The sequence below is a fragment of the Dunckerocampus dactyliophorus genome, chromosome 15 (genome assembly GCF_027744805.1).
Source record: "Dunckerocampus dactyliophorus isolate RoL2022-P2 chromosome 15, RoL_Ddac_1.1, whole genome shotgun sequence".
NCBI lineage: Eukaryota > Metazoa > Chordata > Actinopteri > Syngnathiformes > Syngnathidae > Dunckerocampus > Dunckerocampus dactyliophorus.
In genome coordinates this window covers 15,289,544-15,307,559 of record NC_072833.1, presented here as the reverse complement: position 1 = coordinate 15,307,559, position 18,016 = coordinate 15,289,544, and the positions used below count along the sequence as shown (strand labels likewise).

The following is an 18,016-nucleotide window of genomic DNA, read 5'->3' as shown; positions in this document are numbered from 1 at the left end:
ATGTGGAATTAATTTTACGTCATACATATACAGTACATGAGAGGGACTATATTATGCATGCATAAGTCAATGTGTGTGTACGTGATTGTTTATCACACACTTTACGGCGTATTAGGTGTTCAGCTAAGCAGGGTTCAGTGTGTCTGCTGTGCATCTGTATGTCAGGGCCATATTTGTATTTATTTTGTGGACGCAAAGATTGTCCAGTCGGCTTAACCCACACTCGGCCACACGGACAAAGACTCTCCTGTCTTCCATTAGTGAAAGTGGTGGAAGTAATCCTGCCACACTCGCTCGCTGCATGTCTGACAACTTGTTCACTGGCGTGTAAAATTAAATCAGCATGTCCACTTGCCTTCTTTTCATGGTTTATAAATCTGGCCATGTAAATGTGGGGATCACTTAAAGGTTGTCCAATAGATGGCCATAGTAGCTTAATCTGCAATTCTGCTCTCGCTCAAATCTTAATTAGCGGGCCTTGGCCCCGATGTCTAACATGGCGTGCAACTCGCCCGGCTCGTATCCCAGCAGCTCTTGCAAGTTGCAGACAAAGCGATAGACGTAGCGCTTGCCCGACGTCTTGCGGATGATGTTCTTGTCGTAGTAGTAGCGCAGGCCCCTGCTCAGCTTCTCGTAGTTCATCTTGGGCTTGTGCTTCCTGCGTCCCCACAGCAGTGCCACCTGGAGCACCAAAAGCTCACGTTTGAATGTAGTTGTTCGAATATTCAATTTGACTAATAATTGTGCCCACAGTGTGGTTTTGTGGCGGTCCAGGTGAGCTAAAAGGTCTACCTCATCGGGGTTGGTCAGCTTGAACTCCCAGCCGTCTCCCGTCCAACTGATACACGACTGACAGCTGCGGTCGGTCAGCAGCTCTAGTAAAAACTGCCACAGCTGAATGGGACCACTTCCTGTTGACACAACAGTCAGCTCAAATTATGTGGGATCTTGACACACAGACACACACACACACACACGAGTGACTCACCAGTATAACCAGCGAGCATGGCCGCTGGTATCACCGCATTGCCCACGTCTGTCTTGTCTCCCACATACTCCTTGAAGCTTTTGTACGGTTGTGCTAAAGTGAAAATGTCCTCACACTGCGCCTCAGTGCCGGTCCACATCAAGTTGCCACTGGAAGACGTCTCTGCTTCGGAGTCGCTCTCTTAAAAGGACAGATTCAATCAGATTTCATGCTTACAATCATGAAGGCAATAGTTATTAGAGCAACTGTACTGATAGCTATTAAAGCAACAGTAGGGAATAGTTGTTTTTGCTACTTTTAAGACTTGTACTTTCCTTTAATCCACTAAATATTACAATAATTTCGTTTATATTGCATATATGATTATACAATTGTAAAAATAATAATTAAAAAATAATAGTATATTTAATAATTCATATAAAATACTTTTCTAAATTAATAAGTAATAGAGAAAACCATATAATATAAATATAAAAACATTTATTATATATTATTCATTTACAAAACATGACAATTTATTTATTAAAACAAATAATTAAGGCTGCGTTCATATTATTTCTAAGTAAATAAATAATGCAAGTGTTTTCTTCTTTGTAATTACATTTATTATTTTAAATATATTTGTAGTTATTACTTTTTTTAATCTGTGAAATTATTTAATTGAAAGTATTTTTTAAAATCACTATTAAATTAATTATTTCAAATCAATTAAATCCGAATTAATTGATAATGAAATCAAACTTTAAAAAATATTTGTAATGTAGTATCGTTGCATGTGATTAATGTTAATAAAACAATAATAGCTTGCAAGCACACTGCACACAACTCTTTACCGTTAATGCAACACAGGAGGCTTCCTGGCTGGTCTGTCAACATGACCAAATATCCCCCAGAATTCAATTCGGTATTCTTTTTATTGCGCTTGTCTTTACTTTTAGAGAGCAAAAACAACACTAACAGCAAAAGCAGCACCTTTAGCATGCATGTATAAAGGTGTAACACACCCGACTTATCATAATTGCATTTTGTGTGTGTTTATTTACTCTCACCGCTGTTTGTTGCTGTCTGAGAAATCTTGTTCCTGATTGGATGTTGGCTTTTGAGCAGATAGTATTGGTGCTGGGCTTCCTCAGCAGAGTTGTGCTCTGTCCTCTCGAGGTACTCAACATGGTAGCTTTGCTTGTCTGAGAATGTAAACAAAGAATATTTGACGACAGCGTGTAAGCGTACATGAACAATATTCACCTTTAATGCTAGGAGGCTGGCAGGGAGATGATTCTGTGCACGTCGTCTGTGCAGCGCTCCAGACGCCATCATTCTCTGCAGGTAAAAAAAAAACAAACAGTCAGGAACTTCCTGATGTGTGTTTTGCATGACGTCCAATGGTTGAGTTTCTTCGGTACCGCGTCTCATGATCTCCAAGTGCTCCCACAGGATCTCTCCAGCGGTGTAGTCAGACGTGAGGCCCAGGAAAGCTTCACGGTCCAGGCCACACAGCTCATGACCCTGCAGGCCCTTTAGTTCTGAGCCCAACAAGTGCAGACCAAACTCGGCCCGGCACCAGTCCAGCCAGTGGTTCACCTCCCACTCAGACCATAATGTGACATCTGGAGGAGAAATAAACCCCCACAATGAATCTCCTCATGGAGGCCTCTGGAAGCTTAGGTGTTTCACCTTGCGGGAAGCGATGGGTGAGCCTTTCCTGGGTGAAACCGGCAAAACTGGCGCTCAAGGCCTTGCACAGCACCTCCTTACTAGTTGGGGTGAGAGGGGGCACCTCCAGGGGATCCATCACTGTCGCACACACACCGTATAGTCAGCTTTAACCCCTTTACACACTGATATTACCACTCAGTTCCCCCTAGCAACCACTACTCCCAATTTGAACATGTTATAGCAATGTATTTTTAACAATTATAAAATTATACATTTTGTACATTAAAGATACTAAAACCAGTTGTTTTAAACTCTTCCCATTTCCAGAAGATGAACGGAACAGTGGTCTGTGAGATGCTCAAAGCTTGGGAGATCTTTTTTATAACCTAACCCTGCTTTAAAATTCTCCACGACTTCATCCCTGTCCTGTCTGGTGTGTTCCTTGGACTTCATGATGCCGTTTGCTCCCCAGTATTCTCTTAACAAACCTCTGCGGCTGTCACAGAACACCTGCATTTGTACACTGAGATTAGTGTACACATACTGTAGGTGGACTCTGTTTAGTCAATAGGTCAACATTCGATCATCAAGACAAGACAACTGGCTGTACTCAGACAAAAGGGGCCAAACTACTTTAGCACGCCACACAATTTTTCGTTTGTGTAAAAAAAAAAAAAAAAAATTGTAAATCAGGTATCCTTTCCCTTCTACTTCACAACTGTGTGCGTGTTTATTTTGGTCTTTCACATCAAAACCCAATAAAATGTAACATCACAACATATGGAAAAGTTCAAGGGGTATGAGTAATTGTCAAGCCTATATAGGTGGCAAAGCAAATTAGTGTAATATCTAATGATACATATATCAATAATGAATTCATTTTATTTGTATGAATATTCAGAGGGCCAATAAAAAAGGGGGGTTGGGATGGCACCCGGACCGCACTTTGTAGACACCTCCATCCATAACACCAGAAACACTCAATTATACTTTTTTTTGTGCACATGTACACATGCTGAGTATACAGCAGTAAAATATAACCAGTATTAACCCAGCAACACAATAAAATATGTTTGGTAATTGATCAATTGATCATTTATTAATTTAAGATAACTGGCAGCGTAAAATAATAGGACAATTTCAAAGACAAATCATTTCTAGAACATATCTAGAGCGCTGTTCTAGGTGTTGTCAAATACATTTTTTAAACTTCATACATTGACGTCTCTATAACAGGATACAATAGTACAAGAAAACTTTAAATGCATTTTAGTGCCTTTGTTCTTTTTGTTGTTTTGTTCCGTAAAAGCCTAAGTAACGAATATTTATTAAGAAGAAAAACAAGCAATGACTTACCGTAAGCGCTGCAGTCCATGTCAGAGTGTGAGGAGTAGCCTCAACAAATGGGGGGGATCAGGTGAGACCTCCAATGCTTTAATATGTTGAACGAGGAGGATGGAAGAAAGGGGGTGGTGCCATTCGTTGACTGACGGCTGCCAACGGGTGCCGCCAGAAAATCCGGGCCGTATAAAAGCAAAAAAAAAATCACTTTGGGGTCCCCCTTTTTAATTAAAAAAAAAAAAAGACAAATTATTTGAGGCCCCTGTCAGTCAGGGGTCTTTGAACTTGTCCTAACTTTTCTCTCTTCTACAGCAACCCTGGCTGTCAATCACAGGGCAGTGGGAGGGGCACGAGACATATTTATTGGCTCTACCAGGATTGGTCTAATGCTGCTATTGGGGTTGTCTGACTGCATTAGAGCTGTTTATTATTATTATTATTATTACTATATATTATTCTGTCCTTTCAAAAGTATTAGAACACCTTCAGTACAGCGCTGCACAGCAGCAAACAATGAACATAGGGGAACCTTTTATCTGCACTCGAGAACCACAGAGACCAGGACATCATACAAACTTGTGGGCTACTTTTGCCATTTAATGACCAAGAGACAGCTTCAGTGTACAGTACTGGGATCAAATACACAAACACATAAAGAACACACACGTCTAATGGAGTCACTCAGGTGTGAGGCAGTAGAGACGAGGAGGATAGACCGCAACATGCATTAAATGGAGGACACCAGCGGACAGCAGGAATCACGTTGTCCCCCGTGGAAGACCTACAGTAGACTTTTCGCACGTCACAGTGGAGAAGATGCCGGCATTTGTGTGTTTTTAAAGGCTTTCAGGCTCGGGTGGGCGGAGAAAGGCAGTGTGGTCCAATCGCTATCACGACTCATGTTTGAATACATGGATTAGTTCAACACAACGGGTCCTAACAAGCTTTTTAAAGAGCTGAGCTAGGGATCGGGGGGTGGTAGGGTTGGTGGGGCTACGTGCACTTTAGCGAGGATCATCTGGGGCGCCAATCTTCTCCAAACTGGGCTCGATGTTCCAGATCTCCCTGGCGTATTGGGAAATGGTGCGGTCGCTGGAGAATTTCCCCGAAGCTGCGATGTTCCGGATCACCATCTTGGTCCACTCTTTAGGGTTCTAGCAATAAACACACAGGAGATGTGGCTCCGTTTACAAAGAAGCATCACAGGGTAGGGGTGGGCGAGCGGGTCGGTATCGATTAGGTATATCGATTATGGTACAGCATCGACACAGTTCAGTATGTTTTAAAAAGGACATAGTTCGGTTCATTTTCGGTACAGAAAGGGAACAAAATGCAAAACAAAACTGCTTAGCTTTTGTGTTAAATGGCTTTTAAAATCAATGATGAAAGTGCAATTGCAATAAAAAATTAAAACTGTGTAGAATTTCTGTTTTTGAATGCCTCGGTTTTTATATGATTCAGGTTCAGATCTTTTCCCCGGCTCTCACACGCTGTTGGTTCTTGTACAACATTTCACGTAACAAATTGTTTTACCCTTTGGCACGTTGAATCCTGTGATATTCAGAAAAATGTGGACGGACCACTCCCAGCATTGCTCGTTTGTTTGTTCAGCCATTTCGGATCACACACACACACACACACACACACACACACAGTATGTTTTATAGTAAGAGGTAGATCATGTCGACTTGCATGCTGAAAAAGTGTGTATATGTGTGTGTGCGCATGTACTGTATGTATGTATGTATGTATGTATGTATGTATACACACACACACACATATACATAGTCAAACCTGTCTTAGCAGCCACCTTTATAGAATGGCCACCTGCCTATAGCAGCCACTGAAAAATCCCCCCCAGCAAATTTACATGTTATAGACCCTGTGTATAGCAGTCACCTGTCTAACGCAGCCAGCGGCCACCCATTTTGTCTCCCTTGGTCAATATCTGCCTGCATATAGCGGCCAAATTACCAACTCAAGTAGAAGCTTCATGCACGAAAAAGTTTGGTTTTTCAATCAATGAAGCAGTCGTGTGTAGACTTTAATTACTGAGTCCTAGCTCAGTCACAATCATTCACAAGATCCACACAAACTGTCAGTTGTTCCACATAAAAAAGCCGTCTTCTTTTGAGCTTGCTATTTCCTGGCCAAACATGTAACTTTAAGAGCATTTGCACCAAAACATTACCGCAAAGTAGGCTGGGAACAGGACGTGCCCCCAGCGACGCTACAATAATAATTTTAAAAAAAACATACGCTAGCATGCATGCGGCAGCGAGAGCAAAACTGAGTTCGGTTGTACTTAATTGAAGTATTTTAGAATGTACTCACGTTATTTTTCATCAATCCTCATCCACAAATCCATCAAAGTCCTCATCTTCTGTATTCGACACAAAAAAAGCTGTCTTCTTTTCCGTTCGCTACTAGTCTGTTAACTTGTCAGTGTTATTCAGCTCCGAAGCAAAGAAGGAAAACTCTCCTGTTGCTTCTGCCAACTTTATTTATTGAACGCGGCCACCAGACAGCAGCTCAGAACACACACACATCTCTCAGCATCGTCTCTCCTTCCTGCTTGCCCACAAGGCAAAGGTTAAACAAGCCCCACTACATAGCTGTCCAGGCAATGCCTGTAAGAAATGACACCGTTTATTTCCTGTGTGCACTGGTCAATACTGTAATGCCGCTTGTTGTGGGGAAGGAGAGACTCACGTCGCCGATGCACTTTAATGGCTTTATTAACAGCGGAGAACACTGCAGGACTTTACATCCACGCCAACATAAACACACTTCCCAACTCTCTCGAAACTCACAGCTAGCACTGAGCCTAGCTCTCCTGCTCCGGACGCCCACGGTCACTTCCCGTCACTTCCTGATGAACTAAAGCTGTAATGACACTCTGCTGTATAAAAAGTAAAATAAAAAAAACAAGCGTAAGACATTACTAGCACAGCTTTGTTCTGTGGGTCGTGGATATATTCTATCAGTTATTATTAAGCCTCTAGCTTTCTTTTAGTAAGTAAAAACCTTGGCTATGATTGCACTACTTTGTCATGTAGACCTACAAAGTACACTTGGAAGAACAAGAGGTGAATAAATGTATCGCAACTGATGTGAAACTGATGAGGGGTAGGATTAAATAAGCTTTGCTTCTTCCTACTCCTTTTTGGACATGCAAAATTGTGAATTGTACTATGTGATGTGCTACTGTTTGACTCATATGCATGTTCAGGAGGAATTAAAACCATGAACCATGATAATAACAAGCCTAGTAGTGCTGTACAACTTTTATCCGCAGTGCCCTCTACTGGTCAACATTATTATTATTATTTCCCCTTTTTTTTTTTTCCTCTACTGGTCAACATTCAACCTGGACGCCAACCTGTCTATAGCGGCCACTTTTCCAGACTCCATCTAGTGGCCTCTATAGACAAGTTTGACTGTATATATAAATAAATAAATAAATAAATAAATAAATTTAACGGGTTAACTTCCAAACTACTAAACTAAACACTAATGACTACTATTTCACATTCACAATTTCAAAGTTTAGTAGTTGTATTTCAATATAGCAATAAAAAGGTAATAACATATACAAATTACCTCAGCCAAGCGCAGTGCAAAGGGCAGCGCCGAGGTTGTGTTTTGTCTGGCGTTTCCGTCTGTCTGTGTTCAAAATAACCTGAAAAGTTCTGAATGGATTTGGATGAAATTTTCAGCAATTGTTGGAAATCGGATATGGAAGAACTGATTAAATTTTGGGGGTATTCCAAAATTCACCTAGTCCCCTACAACTAAATTACTACTAGCTGCTACTAGTGCCACATTTCTCAACACATTCAAGCTATTCCAACATCAAGTCCATCAACAAAGTCAGGGCATTCATGCTATTAGCCACAGCACAAAAATTCCCACATTTTTTCTTCCGGAACACAAATGCCTTTGATCTAAAGAGTTCTAGCTACTTCTACATTTCTCAACTGATTCAGACCGTTCCAACATCAAAGCATTCAACTAATAATTAAATACATTCATGCCATTTTCCACATACCAAGAATTCCCACTTTTGACATTCAAAATAATGCCTTTGATCTACAGAGTTCTAATATATATATATATATATATATATATATATATATATATATATATATATATATATATATATATATATATATATATATATATAAATAAAAATAAACACTCAGCACTATTGCGCTAGGTGTTAGCATGCTAATGTTAGCATTGCTACCAACATTAGCATTATCACATTTTTAACCATTTTTATAGGTAGACACTTCTATAAAGACTTAAGACTATAAAGTACTATCATGCTAGGTGTTAGCATGCCAACATTAGCACATTAGCATTGTTAGCATGCTAACATGAGCCTTGTAGCATTTTTAGCCATTTCCATAGCTACACACTTATATAAACAGCACTATTATGCTATGGGTTAGCATGCTAGCATTAGCATGTTAGCATTGCTAGCATGCCAACATTAGCATAGTAGCATTTTTAGCCATTTTCATCGCTAGACACAAACACCTCTATCATGCTAGTCAAAATAACTACATAGCGTTATTATTATAGCATTATACACACGGTTCATTTATTCAGCCGAAGTCAAGGCAACATATTAAAAAGGTTTCAGCAATGGGCACATTTTCCAATTAATCATGAAATCATAGTGTAACAAATGGAAGTGTAGGAAACACTGATTTCTACATAACTAGCCAGTCCAAGTGAACTGATGACTTTTGTTATAGACATCGGCATCTTACCGCAGAGTTAATTTCTGAAATCATAATAATACAGATGAAAGTTGCATCTCTGTGTGTAGCCTGAGACGTCTGTTCACTACTTAATTTTTGCCGCGGGGGCACAAATCGAATCAGGAGGGGAGCTTAATGTCAGCCGAGTGATGTCATATGACATCTAGAAAGTGACGTTTATGCGATCGACCCACATTACCGTCACGATGGACGGAATGGGCACCTCAGGTCTAGACAATGCATCCTTTAAAAAAGAACTTTTGATTCATTCACTGACCTTGTAGAGGGAGCTCACTCTCTCCTGGCATTCCATATAAGCCTCGTAGTCTGCAAACACCTTGAACCTGCAGAACAAACAAAGACCATTCAGCTATTTATTCATTAAGCATATTTTGTATCGCTAAAAAAACAAAACAAAACAAAAAAACAGCCGGGACCTGTCGTGGTGCATCAGCATGTTGACGAGATCTTTGAAGAGGTCCACCTGGTGAGGGCTGAACACGCCTCCTGCTATCTGGGACACAGCCTGCTTCAGTTCAGGGATGCGGTTGTAGTACGCCATAGCATCATAGCTGCAGAAACAACATTTTCAGCATTTTAGCATACATACCAGGAAGTAAGGTCCACGATTAGCAAGCCCCCCCTCCTCACCCCTTCTTGTCCAGAGCCTCCACGTCGTCCACCCTCATGCCAAAGATGAAGAGGTTGTCCTCGCCGGCCTCCTCCGCCATCTCCACGTTGGCGCCATCCATGGTGCCAATGGTGAGGGCGCCGTTCAGCATGAACTTCATGTTGCCCGTGCCTGATGCCTCAGTGCCTGCCGTGGAGATCTGCTCGGACAGATCGGCCGCTGGGATAACTGCAGCGTGAGGCATCATCAGTCAAAAACAAATTTGGGAAAAAAAAACAAAAAAAAAAAAACGTATGACATGAAGCGGTCAGAATGTTTTTGACCTTTCTCCGCCAGAGTGACTCTGTAGTTCTCCAGGAAGATGACCTTGAGACGATCTCCCACCACTGGGTCATTGTTGACCACGTCGCCGATAGATGTAATCAGCTTGATGATCAGCTTGGCCATGTGGTAACCTGGTGCCGCCTGGACACAGTCGCCGTTAAAGCTCATGGATGGACAGTATGCTTCCTGTCTGTCCAAGCCACCCACCATTTTATTAGCCCCCGCCCCCCAAGAAGGTACTTTTTACTTATTTACTATTTTGGAGTCTATGGCTTTCTATTATGAACGTTGGTGTAATGCAACCATGGAGGAGCGACTGCAATATACCATAGTGGGCTATGCTGCATGTGTGCATACATCAGTGTAACAATTATTAGCCCAAGGGAAACACGGTCACCTTTCCTCCAATCATGATGGTCCTTGGGGTCCAAGGCTTGTTGGGTTCCTTCCTGATGCCTGCATGTGAACACAAAACAGTGGAGATGTTAAAATGTCATCCTTCAAAACTGCTGACGTCTAGCAAGAGGAAGCACCCACGGTTGTAGAGCGTGATGATGTGCAGGCAGTTGAGCAGCTGCCGCTTGTACTCGTGGATCCTCTTCACCTGCACGTCAAACATGGAGCTGGCGTTGATCTTCACCCGGTAGTGCTTCTCCAGGTGGGCGGCAAACTTCATCTTGTTCTCCTTGCATCCCAGAGAGAAAAAAAAGTTGCATTGCTTGTTTGACAGCAAAACGATCCTCTTATTTTGGGTCGTACTTGTTTGACTTTGGCAACGTCACGGATGAAGGTGTCATTGTCTACAAAGTCCAGAAGCCTCTTCAGCTGGTCCAGGTCCCGAATGTAGTCCTCGCCAATTCTCTGAAAAATCATTTGCAGCAGGTAGTCAGTCGTATGAAGTGAAAGGCACTTAAAATATGTTAAAATCAAAGTTCAAACAACAAAAGATGTGTTGAGGTGATGTCTTGAATTTTAGTATGAACAAAAGTGCAGAACCCCACCACGACAGACAGCGCCTGTTGTTGTTAGTGGTCAAAAGTCAAAAGCTACCACTAGAGGGCAACAAAGTAAACTGTGACAAACATTATTAGCCAAAAAGTGTCCGCAAATCAGCAACAAGTCCAACATTAAAACATGTTTGTCAGCATTTTCGGTGGGACCCACCACTGAATGTCAAGTAGTTCATATTTCTGTCTATTGTAATATTATATTACATGATTATGTAATCCCCTTTCCTTCAAGGGCCAACCCACCTCAGCGATGACGTCGGCCAGTCCAGGGTTGCACATGAGCAGCCAGCGCCTCGGTGTGATGCCATTGGTCTTGTTCTGAAACTTGTTAGGGTCCATGTCGTAGAAGTCCTTAAATCTGCACGAGACACAGCAAAGATGGTCACTTGTATCGTACAAACACGCACACAGGAGACGCCGAGTCATCCTACACTGTGTTTTTGATGATTTCAGAGTGGATGCGGGCCACTCCGTTCACGGCATGCGACCCCACAATGCACAAGTGAGCCATGTTGATCTTCTTGACATTCCCTTCCTCGATGAGGGACATGCGGCGTATGCGGTCAACGTCGTTGGGGTAGAGCTTAGCGATGCGCTGGAAGCACAGACCGTGATGATGATGGTGAAGACCGTGACAAGAGACAGCGAGAACCGCTGTACCTCCAGGTGCCTCCTGTTGATCTCGTAGATGATCTCCAGGTGACGAGGCAGCAGGTTGTGGAAGAGATCCACGGGCCAGCGCTCCAGGGCCTCAGGCAGCACAGTGTGGTTAGTGTAGGCACATGTACGCACCACGATGTCCCACGCCTGACAGACAGAGAGTCTAATTCTAGTGGACTCCATGTAAAGGGAAATAATATATACCTGTATAAGCTCACAATATTAGGTACAATGAGATGGACAAACCTTCTCCCAAGAGAGTTTCTCAACATCCACAAGGATCCTCATCAGTTCAGGGATGGCTAAAGCAGGATGTGTATCATTCAGCTGGATGGCCACCTAGCAAACACACAAAGAACTTGACATCCACGTCCTCACAAAGAACTCACCTGTCCCCTCTTGGATCCAACCTTATCGGGCAGTGCCGACAGATCCAAGCGCACAAACTCGGTGGAGCCAAACTTGGAAGCTTTGAATCGCCGGATGATGTCTTGAAGCGTGGCGGCCACCACAAAGTACTCCTGCTTCAGACGCAGCTCCTTGCCCTCAAAGAACTGAAGTACCAAAAGAGGGGACACAAATTGTATTAGTTCTAATGCAACCTGATAGTGTCTCATAATTTTTTTTTTTTTTTAATATCTAGTGGGACAATACTACAGAAAGTAAACTTGGATATACAGAGGTGTGAAAAAGTGTTTGCCCCTTTCCTGATTTCAAATTTTTTGGCATGTTTGTCACAGTTAAATGTTTCAGATCAAACAAATTGAAATATTAGTCAATGACAACACAACTGAACACAAAATGCAGTTTTTAAAAATGTAACTTTATTATTGGGGGGGGGGGGGGGAGAATCCAAACCTACATGGCCCTGTGGGGAAAAAGTGATTTGCTCCCACGTAAAAAAAAAAACAACCTTAACTGAGATTGAATGAATGAATGAATAAATGAATCCATCAGTCTGGAAAAGGTTATAAGTCATTTCTAAAGCTTTGGGACTCCAGCGAACCACAGTGAGAGTCATTATCCACAAATGGCAAAGACATGGAAGAGTGGTGAACCAGGAGAGGCCGGCCAACCAAAATTACCCCAAGAGCACAGCGACGACTCATCCAAGAGGTCACAAAAGACCCCACAATTCAAATAACTGCCTCAGTTACGGTCAGTGTTCATGACTCCACCATAAGAAAGACACTGGGCAAAAATGGCCTGCATGGCAGAGTTCCAAGACGAAAACTACTGCTGGACAAAAAGAACATTAAGGTTCTTCTCAGTTTTGCCAGAAAACATCTTGATGATCCTCAAGACTTTTGGGAAAATACTCTGTGGCCTGACGAGACAAAAGTTGGACTTTTTGGATGGTGTGTGTTCCATTATATCTGGCGAAATAGTAACGCCGCATTTTCAAAAAAGAACATCATACCAACACTTAAATATGGCGGTGGTAGTGTGACGATCTGGAGCGGTTTTGCTGCTTCAGGACCTGGAAGACTTGCTGTGTGATAAATGGAACCATGAATTCTGCTGTCTACTAAAAAATCCTGAAGGAGAATGTCCGGCAATCTGTTCGTGACCTCAAGCTGAAACAAACTTGGGTTCTGCAGCAAGACAATGATCCAAGCCCAACTCTGAATGGCTGAAGACTTTGGAGTGGCCCAGTCAAAGTCCTGACCTGAATCCTATTGAGATGCTGTGGCATGACCTTTAAAAAGGCGCTTCATGCTGGAAAACCCTCCAATGTGGCTGAATTACAACAATTCTGCAAAGATGAGTGGGCCAAAATTCCTCCACAGAGACTCATTTGCAAGTTACTGCAAACACTGGGTTGCAGTTGTTGCTGCTCAGGGTGGCCCAACCAGTTATTAGGTTTAGGGGGCAATCACTTTTCCCACACAGGGCCATGTAGGTTTGGATTTTTTTTCCCTCCTTTCATAAAAAGGTTCATTTAAAAACTGCATTTTGTATTCAGTTGTGTATTTAAATTTGTTTGATGATCTGCAACATTTAAGTGTGACAAATATGCAAAAAAAACCCCAACAAATCAGGAACACTTTTTCACATCACTGTACTTCCGAGTAGTCCGTGTACTGCTTGTATAGCTGTACTGATTTTCTATCTAATGAAAATGAGTCAACATACAGCCATGACTGTCTAAATAGCTGGCAACACAAGTGAGTAGCAGGATACTTGTGTCTTGTTTACAGTCAAGCATGGTGGTGATAGCGTTATGGTCTCGGGCTGCACGGGTGCTGCAGGCACTGGGGAGTTGTAGTTCACCTGGTGGGAAGGTGAATTCCAACATGTACTGTGACATTGCGAAGCAACAACTGGGCTACCTGGCAGGTTTCCAACATAATATGGAGCCCAAACATAGCTCCAAGATGACAAGTGCCTTGGTGAGGAAGCTGAAGGTGATTGAGTGGCCAAGTATACTGTATCTCCTCCACATCTGAACCCAATTGAGCACCTGTGGGGCATCCTCAAGCGGAAGGAAGGTGGAGGAGCGCAAGGTGTCTAACATCCACCAGCTCCACCAGCGATGTCATCATGGCAGTGCTAGAAAAAGTGTCACACAGTGGACACAATTTGGACATGTTCACTGTGAGGTGGACTCACTTGCGTGACCAGCTATTTACGTTCACTATGTGCTAGATCACTTTGGAATGAACCGCAGCTCCCCGGTGCCGGCAGCATTCATGCAGACCCGGACCATGGTGCGAGCACTGTAGGCAGGACACAGTTATCTTCCTACTCACATGTGTTGCCAGCTATTTAGACAAGTATGGCCATGTTGACTCATTTTCAGTGGATCCATACTGCTATACAAGCTGTACACTGACTACTCTAAAGTATGACCATGACCATGTTCATTTTTATCCACTTCATAAAGCAAGAAATGACCCCCAGACTCACGTTATCGTTAGGGTAGAGAACCCTAGAGATGTTCTCAGCCAGGTTTCTGTCGAGCACCGCTTGGATGTAGCCACCAACGTTAACTGTAGTGCAACAACGATAAATTACTTGATCATGTTATTGACGCCAAACAAGGTTTCTGACTGACAGTCTTGGAGGTTGAAGTCACACGGAGCCTTGGCAGACCACAGTCTCATGGTGTTGACAATGTTGTTCCTGTAGCCTGGCACGGGGGTGTCATAGGGGAGGGCCAGGACCACCTGGACCCAAAAAAAAAAAAACAAAACAAACAAAAACACACATTACTATCAATTGTTAGTCATATTGTTAACCACCAGCATTAGGGCCCTAGGAATTCAGTTTTATTTTTTCCTAAATTCCATTGTCATTTTTTCCAATTCCATTTTTTTTTTTTATTATTATTTTTTTTAAAATCACCAGATATTGTGTGTTTTTTTGTGTCAGTGAATGAAATGACTTGAATGCAAAAATCCTTACATCTATTGATGCAATACATCATTAGGCAATTTTACCCAGTATTTCAGAAACTGACGTTATCTTTCCTAACTCTTCATTGCGACAAAATCCTCAACACACGATCATATCTTTGCTTGTGGTTAAAGACGACGTAGTTGCAGATGCAATTGGAATAGCTTTATTCATGTAAGCTATTTTTTATGACACCCTTATTTTATTACCACTGTTAGACAGGATGTGCGCCGCTCTTATTTTGAAGGCCAGAAGTGTGATGTGCGTTGAAAATGTGTTTTGACTGCTGCTAAGTGAGCCAGCTAGCCGAGTGCCTCTTGAGGCCGTGGCTGTCATCCTTATTTCCTTTTCTAGTTGGGAACTGATATTTCCTTGAAACTCACCTATGTTCTCTACTGCTCATTACTAAAGAATGGAAAAACAAACTTCTTTTTCTGATGAGACGGGATTGTAATCTTTCTTTTGGTGGGTTCCATTTTTACATAGCCATAAAACACAATTTTCTGTGTGCCTTGAAAGATCAGTCAAAATGGCCGGTACTGAAGGGGTTGTCTTTTGGAAAATGGCTGGGATTGAACGAGTTACAAAGCACTTGAGCACAACTCATACAGCCTGAGTGGCGCACGCGCAGCTGCACTAGCACGCTCCGCTGTACGTGAGCTCACGCTCTGACAAGTAAGAGTTTCAAAGTTTTTTCACAGACTTGCCGCCCCAACATGTTTAGTTCAGGAGGGGGCTGGTTAGTGTTTGTGAAGACATGCTGCTGAGAATGAGCGGTCCACTTGAGAAATATTTCCCCCACACTAACGTTCCTTCTCCTTACGATTGCAGCATTTCATTCACACAGTCAATTCCGCCATTACGCGGAAATTATAGGGCCCCACAGCATGCTCCACCATGAGCACTAACCTGCGTGTCCACCCATTTCACACCCTCTGCCGTGTGCTCCACTCGTCCGTAGAAGTGGACGGGACGCATGTACTCGGGCCGAGCCTTCTCCCACGGATTGCCATAACGCAGCCAGTCATCGGCCTCCTCCACCTGTGCAAAAAAAAAAACAAAAAAAAAAAACCTTGTGCATTAAAAACACTACAACATGTACACTATCAGTCAAAAGTTTGGACACTTTTGTCCGTTGTGCACTTGATCATACCAGTACATGTTCATATGATGCATTTCATGATGCATTTTAATAGGTCTGGGTTGCAAAGGTCTAATTAACTCAAAGTTGACAAACCCTATCCTAAAGGGTGTTCCACACTTGCAGATTCAACAACCAAAATGCTCCCGTATTTGATCCTTGTTGGACTCCACCCAAATACAGATGACGCAAAATTACGCTGTCCTCAGCGACATACCTGTCGCCCATCCACAATCTTCTGATTAAAGATGCCAAACTCGTACCGGATACCGTATCCGTATGCAGCCAGACCCAGAGAGGCCATGGAGTCCAGGAAGCAAGCTGAGAAAAGTGCAAAAGTGCTTCAAAGAAACTTCTAAAGACACAAACCAGTCAAAGAAGAGACTGAGGAGGAAAGCGGAGGAGACTCACCAGCCAGACGACCCAGACCGCCGTTGCCTAGGCCCGCATCTTCCTCAATGTCCTGCAGCTCCTCCATGTCCAGGCCCAGCTGGAAAGACATCCTAGTGAGCACAAAATATTGCACAAAGCATCACATCCACCTTCGGCTCACCTGATAGGTGGCCTCGTCACAGGCGTTCTCCAAGGCTAGGTTGACCATGGTGTTCTGCAGAGTGCGGCCCATGTAGAACTCCAGGGAGAGGTAGTAGACTCGCTGCGTGAGTTGGGGGTTGGGGGAGAAATTGTATGAAAATAACACAAATGTGCATGTTTGTTTGCCCCTGAAAAGGCCGTGTGAGATTCTTGCTGGCAGGAAACAGCTGTGCTCGAGACACGCAGCTCATGCAGGGGTCACTGCATTATGTGCCCTGCTTGACAAAAGAGCTGCATCATGGCAAAACACAAATATGTCTATTATTGTGCTTGTAGCTACCGCACTGCTTTTTGGTGAAGAAAATATTAAGTATGCAGTTTGTATGGTTTTCATGGTTACAATTATGCATTTCCGCACATGAAAATATGCAGGGTTGCTCCTCACAATGGGGCCATTCTGGGAGGTGGGGAGGGATGCAGAGAGCGACCTGCACTGTTACGTAACGCATCATTCTGGCTGCACTGCAGGATGCTAATGTATCTGACAGCTTGAAGCGCCCATGCTAGTTTTTTAGCAACAAATGCTACACTGGTTCTAGCTCAGTGTGTGCAACAGATGGGACACTGCACCGTGAAGGCCACACGCATGCCACGCACGCGCGCACACACACCTCCCCTCAACTGCGTGTACATGCAGAGCTAAACTGCCGCACTGCTGCTTACTTTAGGGTCCGTCTCATAGTAGTGCTGCTGCGTGCGGATCCAGCGGCCCACCAGGTGGTCCCGGACAGTGTTGGCCAGCGCGAAGTAGTAGTCCCGCTTGGTGGCCACATTTCGGTCTTTAACCAGCGTGAAGTGCAGATGTCGGTTGAAATTCACTTTGAGGTCCGCGACATTTTCCACGCCGGCCAAACCTCGAACAGAGATTTGTTTCCTCTTCTCCTGGTCTGTCAGCGGCTTAGACATGTTGGCTGGCGACTTCCGTGCTGTCTGGCTGTCAAATTTTGAGACGTAATGTCACCTGATGGCTGCGCGTCCCGCCAGAGACTCTCCAGCACTGAGCAGACAGCCAGCAGGAAGCTCCCAGCACTATTTATGAGCGGCGGGTGGATCGATTCAAACATCGATACCGACGGTAGTATCAGTATTGGATCGTACAAGCGTGATGACGTCAATATTTGTACTTCTCAAGTATTTGTTTTCACGTTGTTCATATTGTTGCATCTTTATATGATTTTGTACAGACAGTATTGATACCAAGAGCAGTATCAGTACCGGATTCATCCAATCGTATTTTAAGTAAAAAGTATCGGTAATACTGACCCAGTGTTTACTTTGTATCGTATCTATACCAACATTTTCAGTACGATTTACCTGGCAACTGGCACGTCTTAAAAAAGTAATTCTTTGGCATTTCCGGGTGGGGCTCACGTAAAAAGCACTTTCGACGTTATTACGCGCTTGAGAATCACATTGAAACGTGCGTCACAAGCTTCCCCATGAACAGAAACCACCACTTTATTGATAGATACACCAACAATTTATAAATTTACATTTACA

At 43.2% G+C, this 18,016-nt stretch overlaps 2 protein-coding genes across 2 annotated transcripts; both read right to left on the bottom strand.

Moving 5' to 3' along the window:
* Window positions 1–111: 111 nt before the first annotated feature.
* LOC129194998 (protein C-ets-1-like) lies at window positions 112–2,780 on the bottom strand. Its single transcript, XM_054800652.1, has 6 exons — window positions 2,663–2,780; window positions 2,366–2,595; window positions 2,038–2,308; window positions 989–1,168; window positions 793–911; window positions 112–681 (listed from the first exon to the last, which is right to left on the bottom strand). The coding sequence occupies exons 1-6, from the start codon at window positions 2,778–2,780 to the stop codon at window positions 469–471; spliced, it is 1,131 nt and encodes a 376-aa protein (XP_054656627.1). The 3' UTR covers window positions 112–468.
* A 1,776-nt stretch (window positions 2,781–4,556) lies between these two features.
* LOC129194938 (glycogen phosphorylase, muscle form-like) lies at window positions 4,557–17,548 on the bottom strand. The gene is made up of 20 exons (XM_054800478.1): window positions 17,180–17,548; window positions 16,476–16,577; window positions 16,334–16,412; window positions 16,140–16,243; window positions 15,691–15,822; window positions 14,441–14,552; window positions 14,293–14,375; window positions 11,793–11,936; window positions 11,629–11,721; window positions 11,383–11,529; window positions 11,154–11,317; window positions 10,966–11,080; window positions 10,472–10,573; window positions 10,250–10,397; window positions 10,110–10,168; window positions 9,712–9,853; window positions 9,409–9,616; window positions 9,195–9,329; window positions 9,035–9,101; window positions 4,557–5,139 (listed from the first exon to the last, which is right to left on the bottom strand). The coding sequence occupies exons 1-20, from the start codon at window positions 17,420–17,422 to the stop codon at window positions 4,990–4,992; spliced, it is 2,529 nt and encodes an 842-aa protein (XP_054656453.1). The 5' UTR covers window positions 17,423–17,548; the 3' UTR covers window positions 4,557–4,989.
* Window positions 17,549–18,016: the final 468 nt, after the last annotated feature.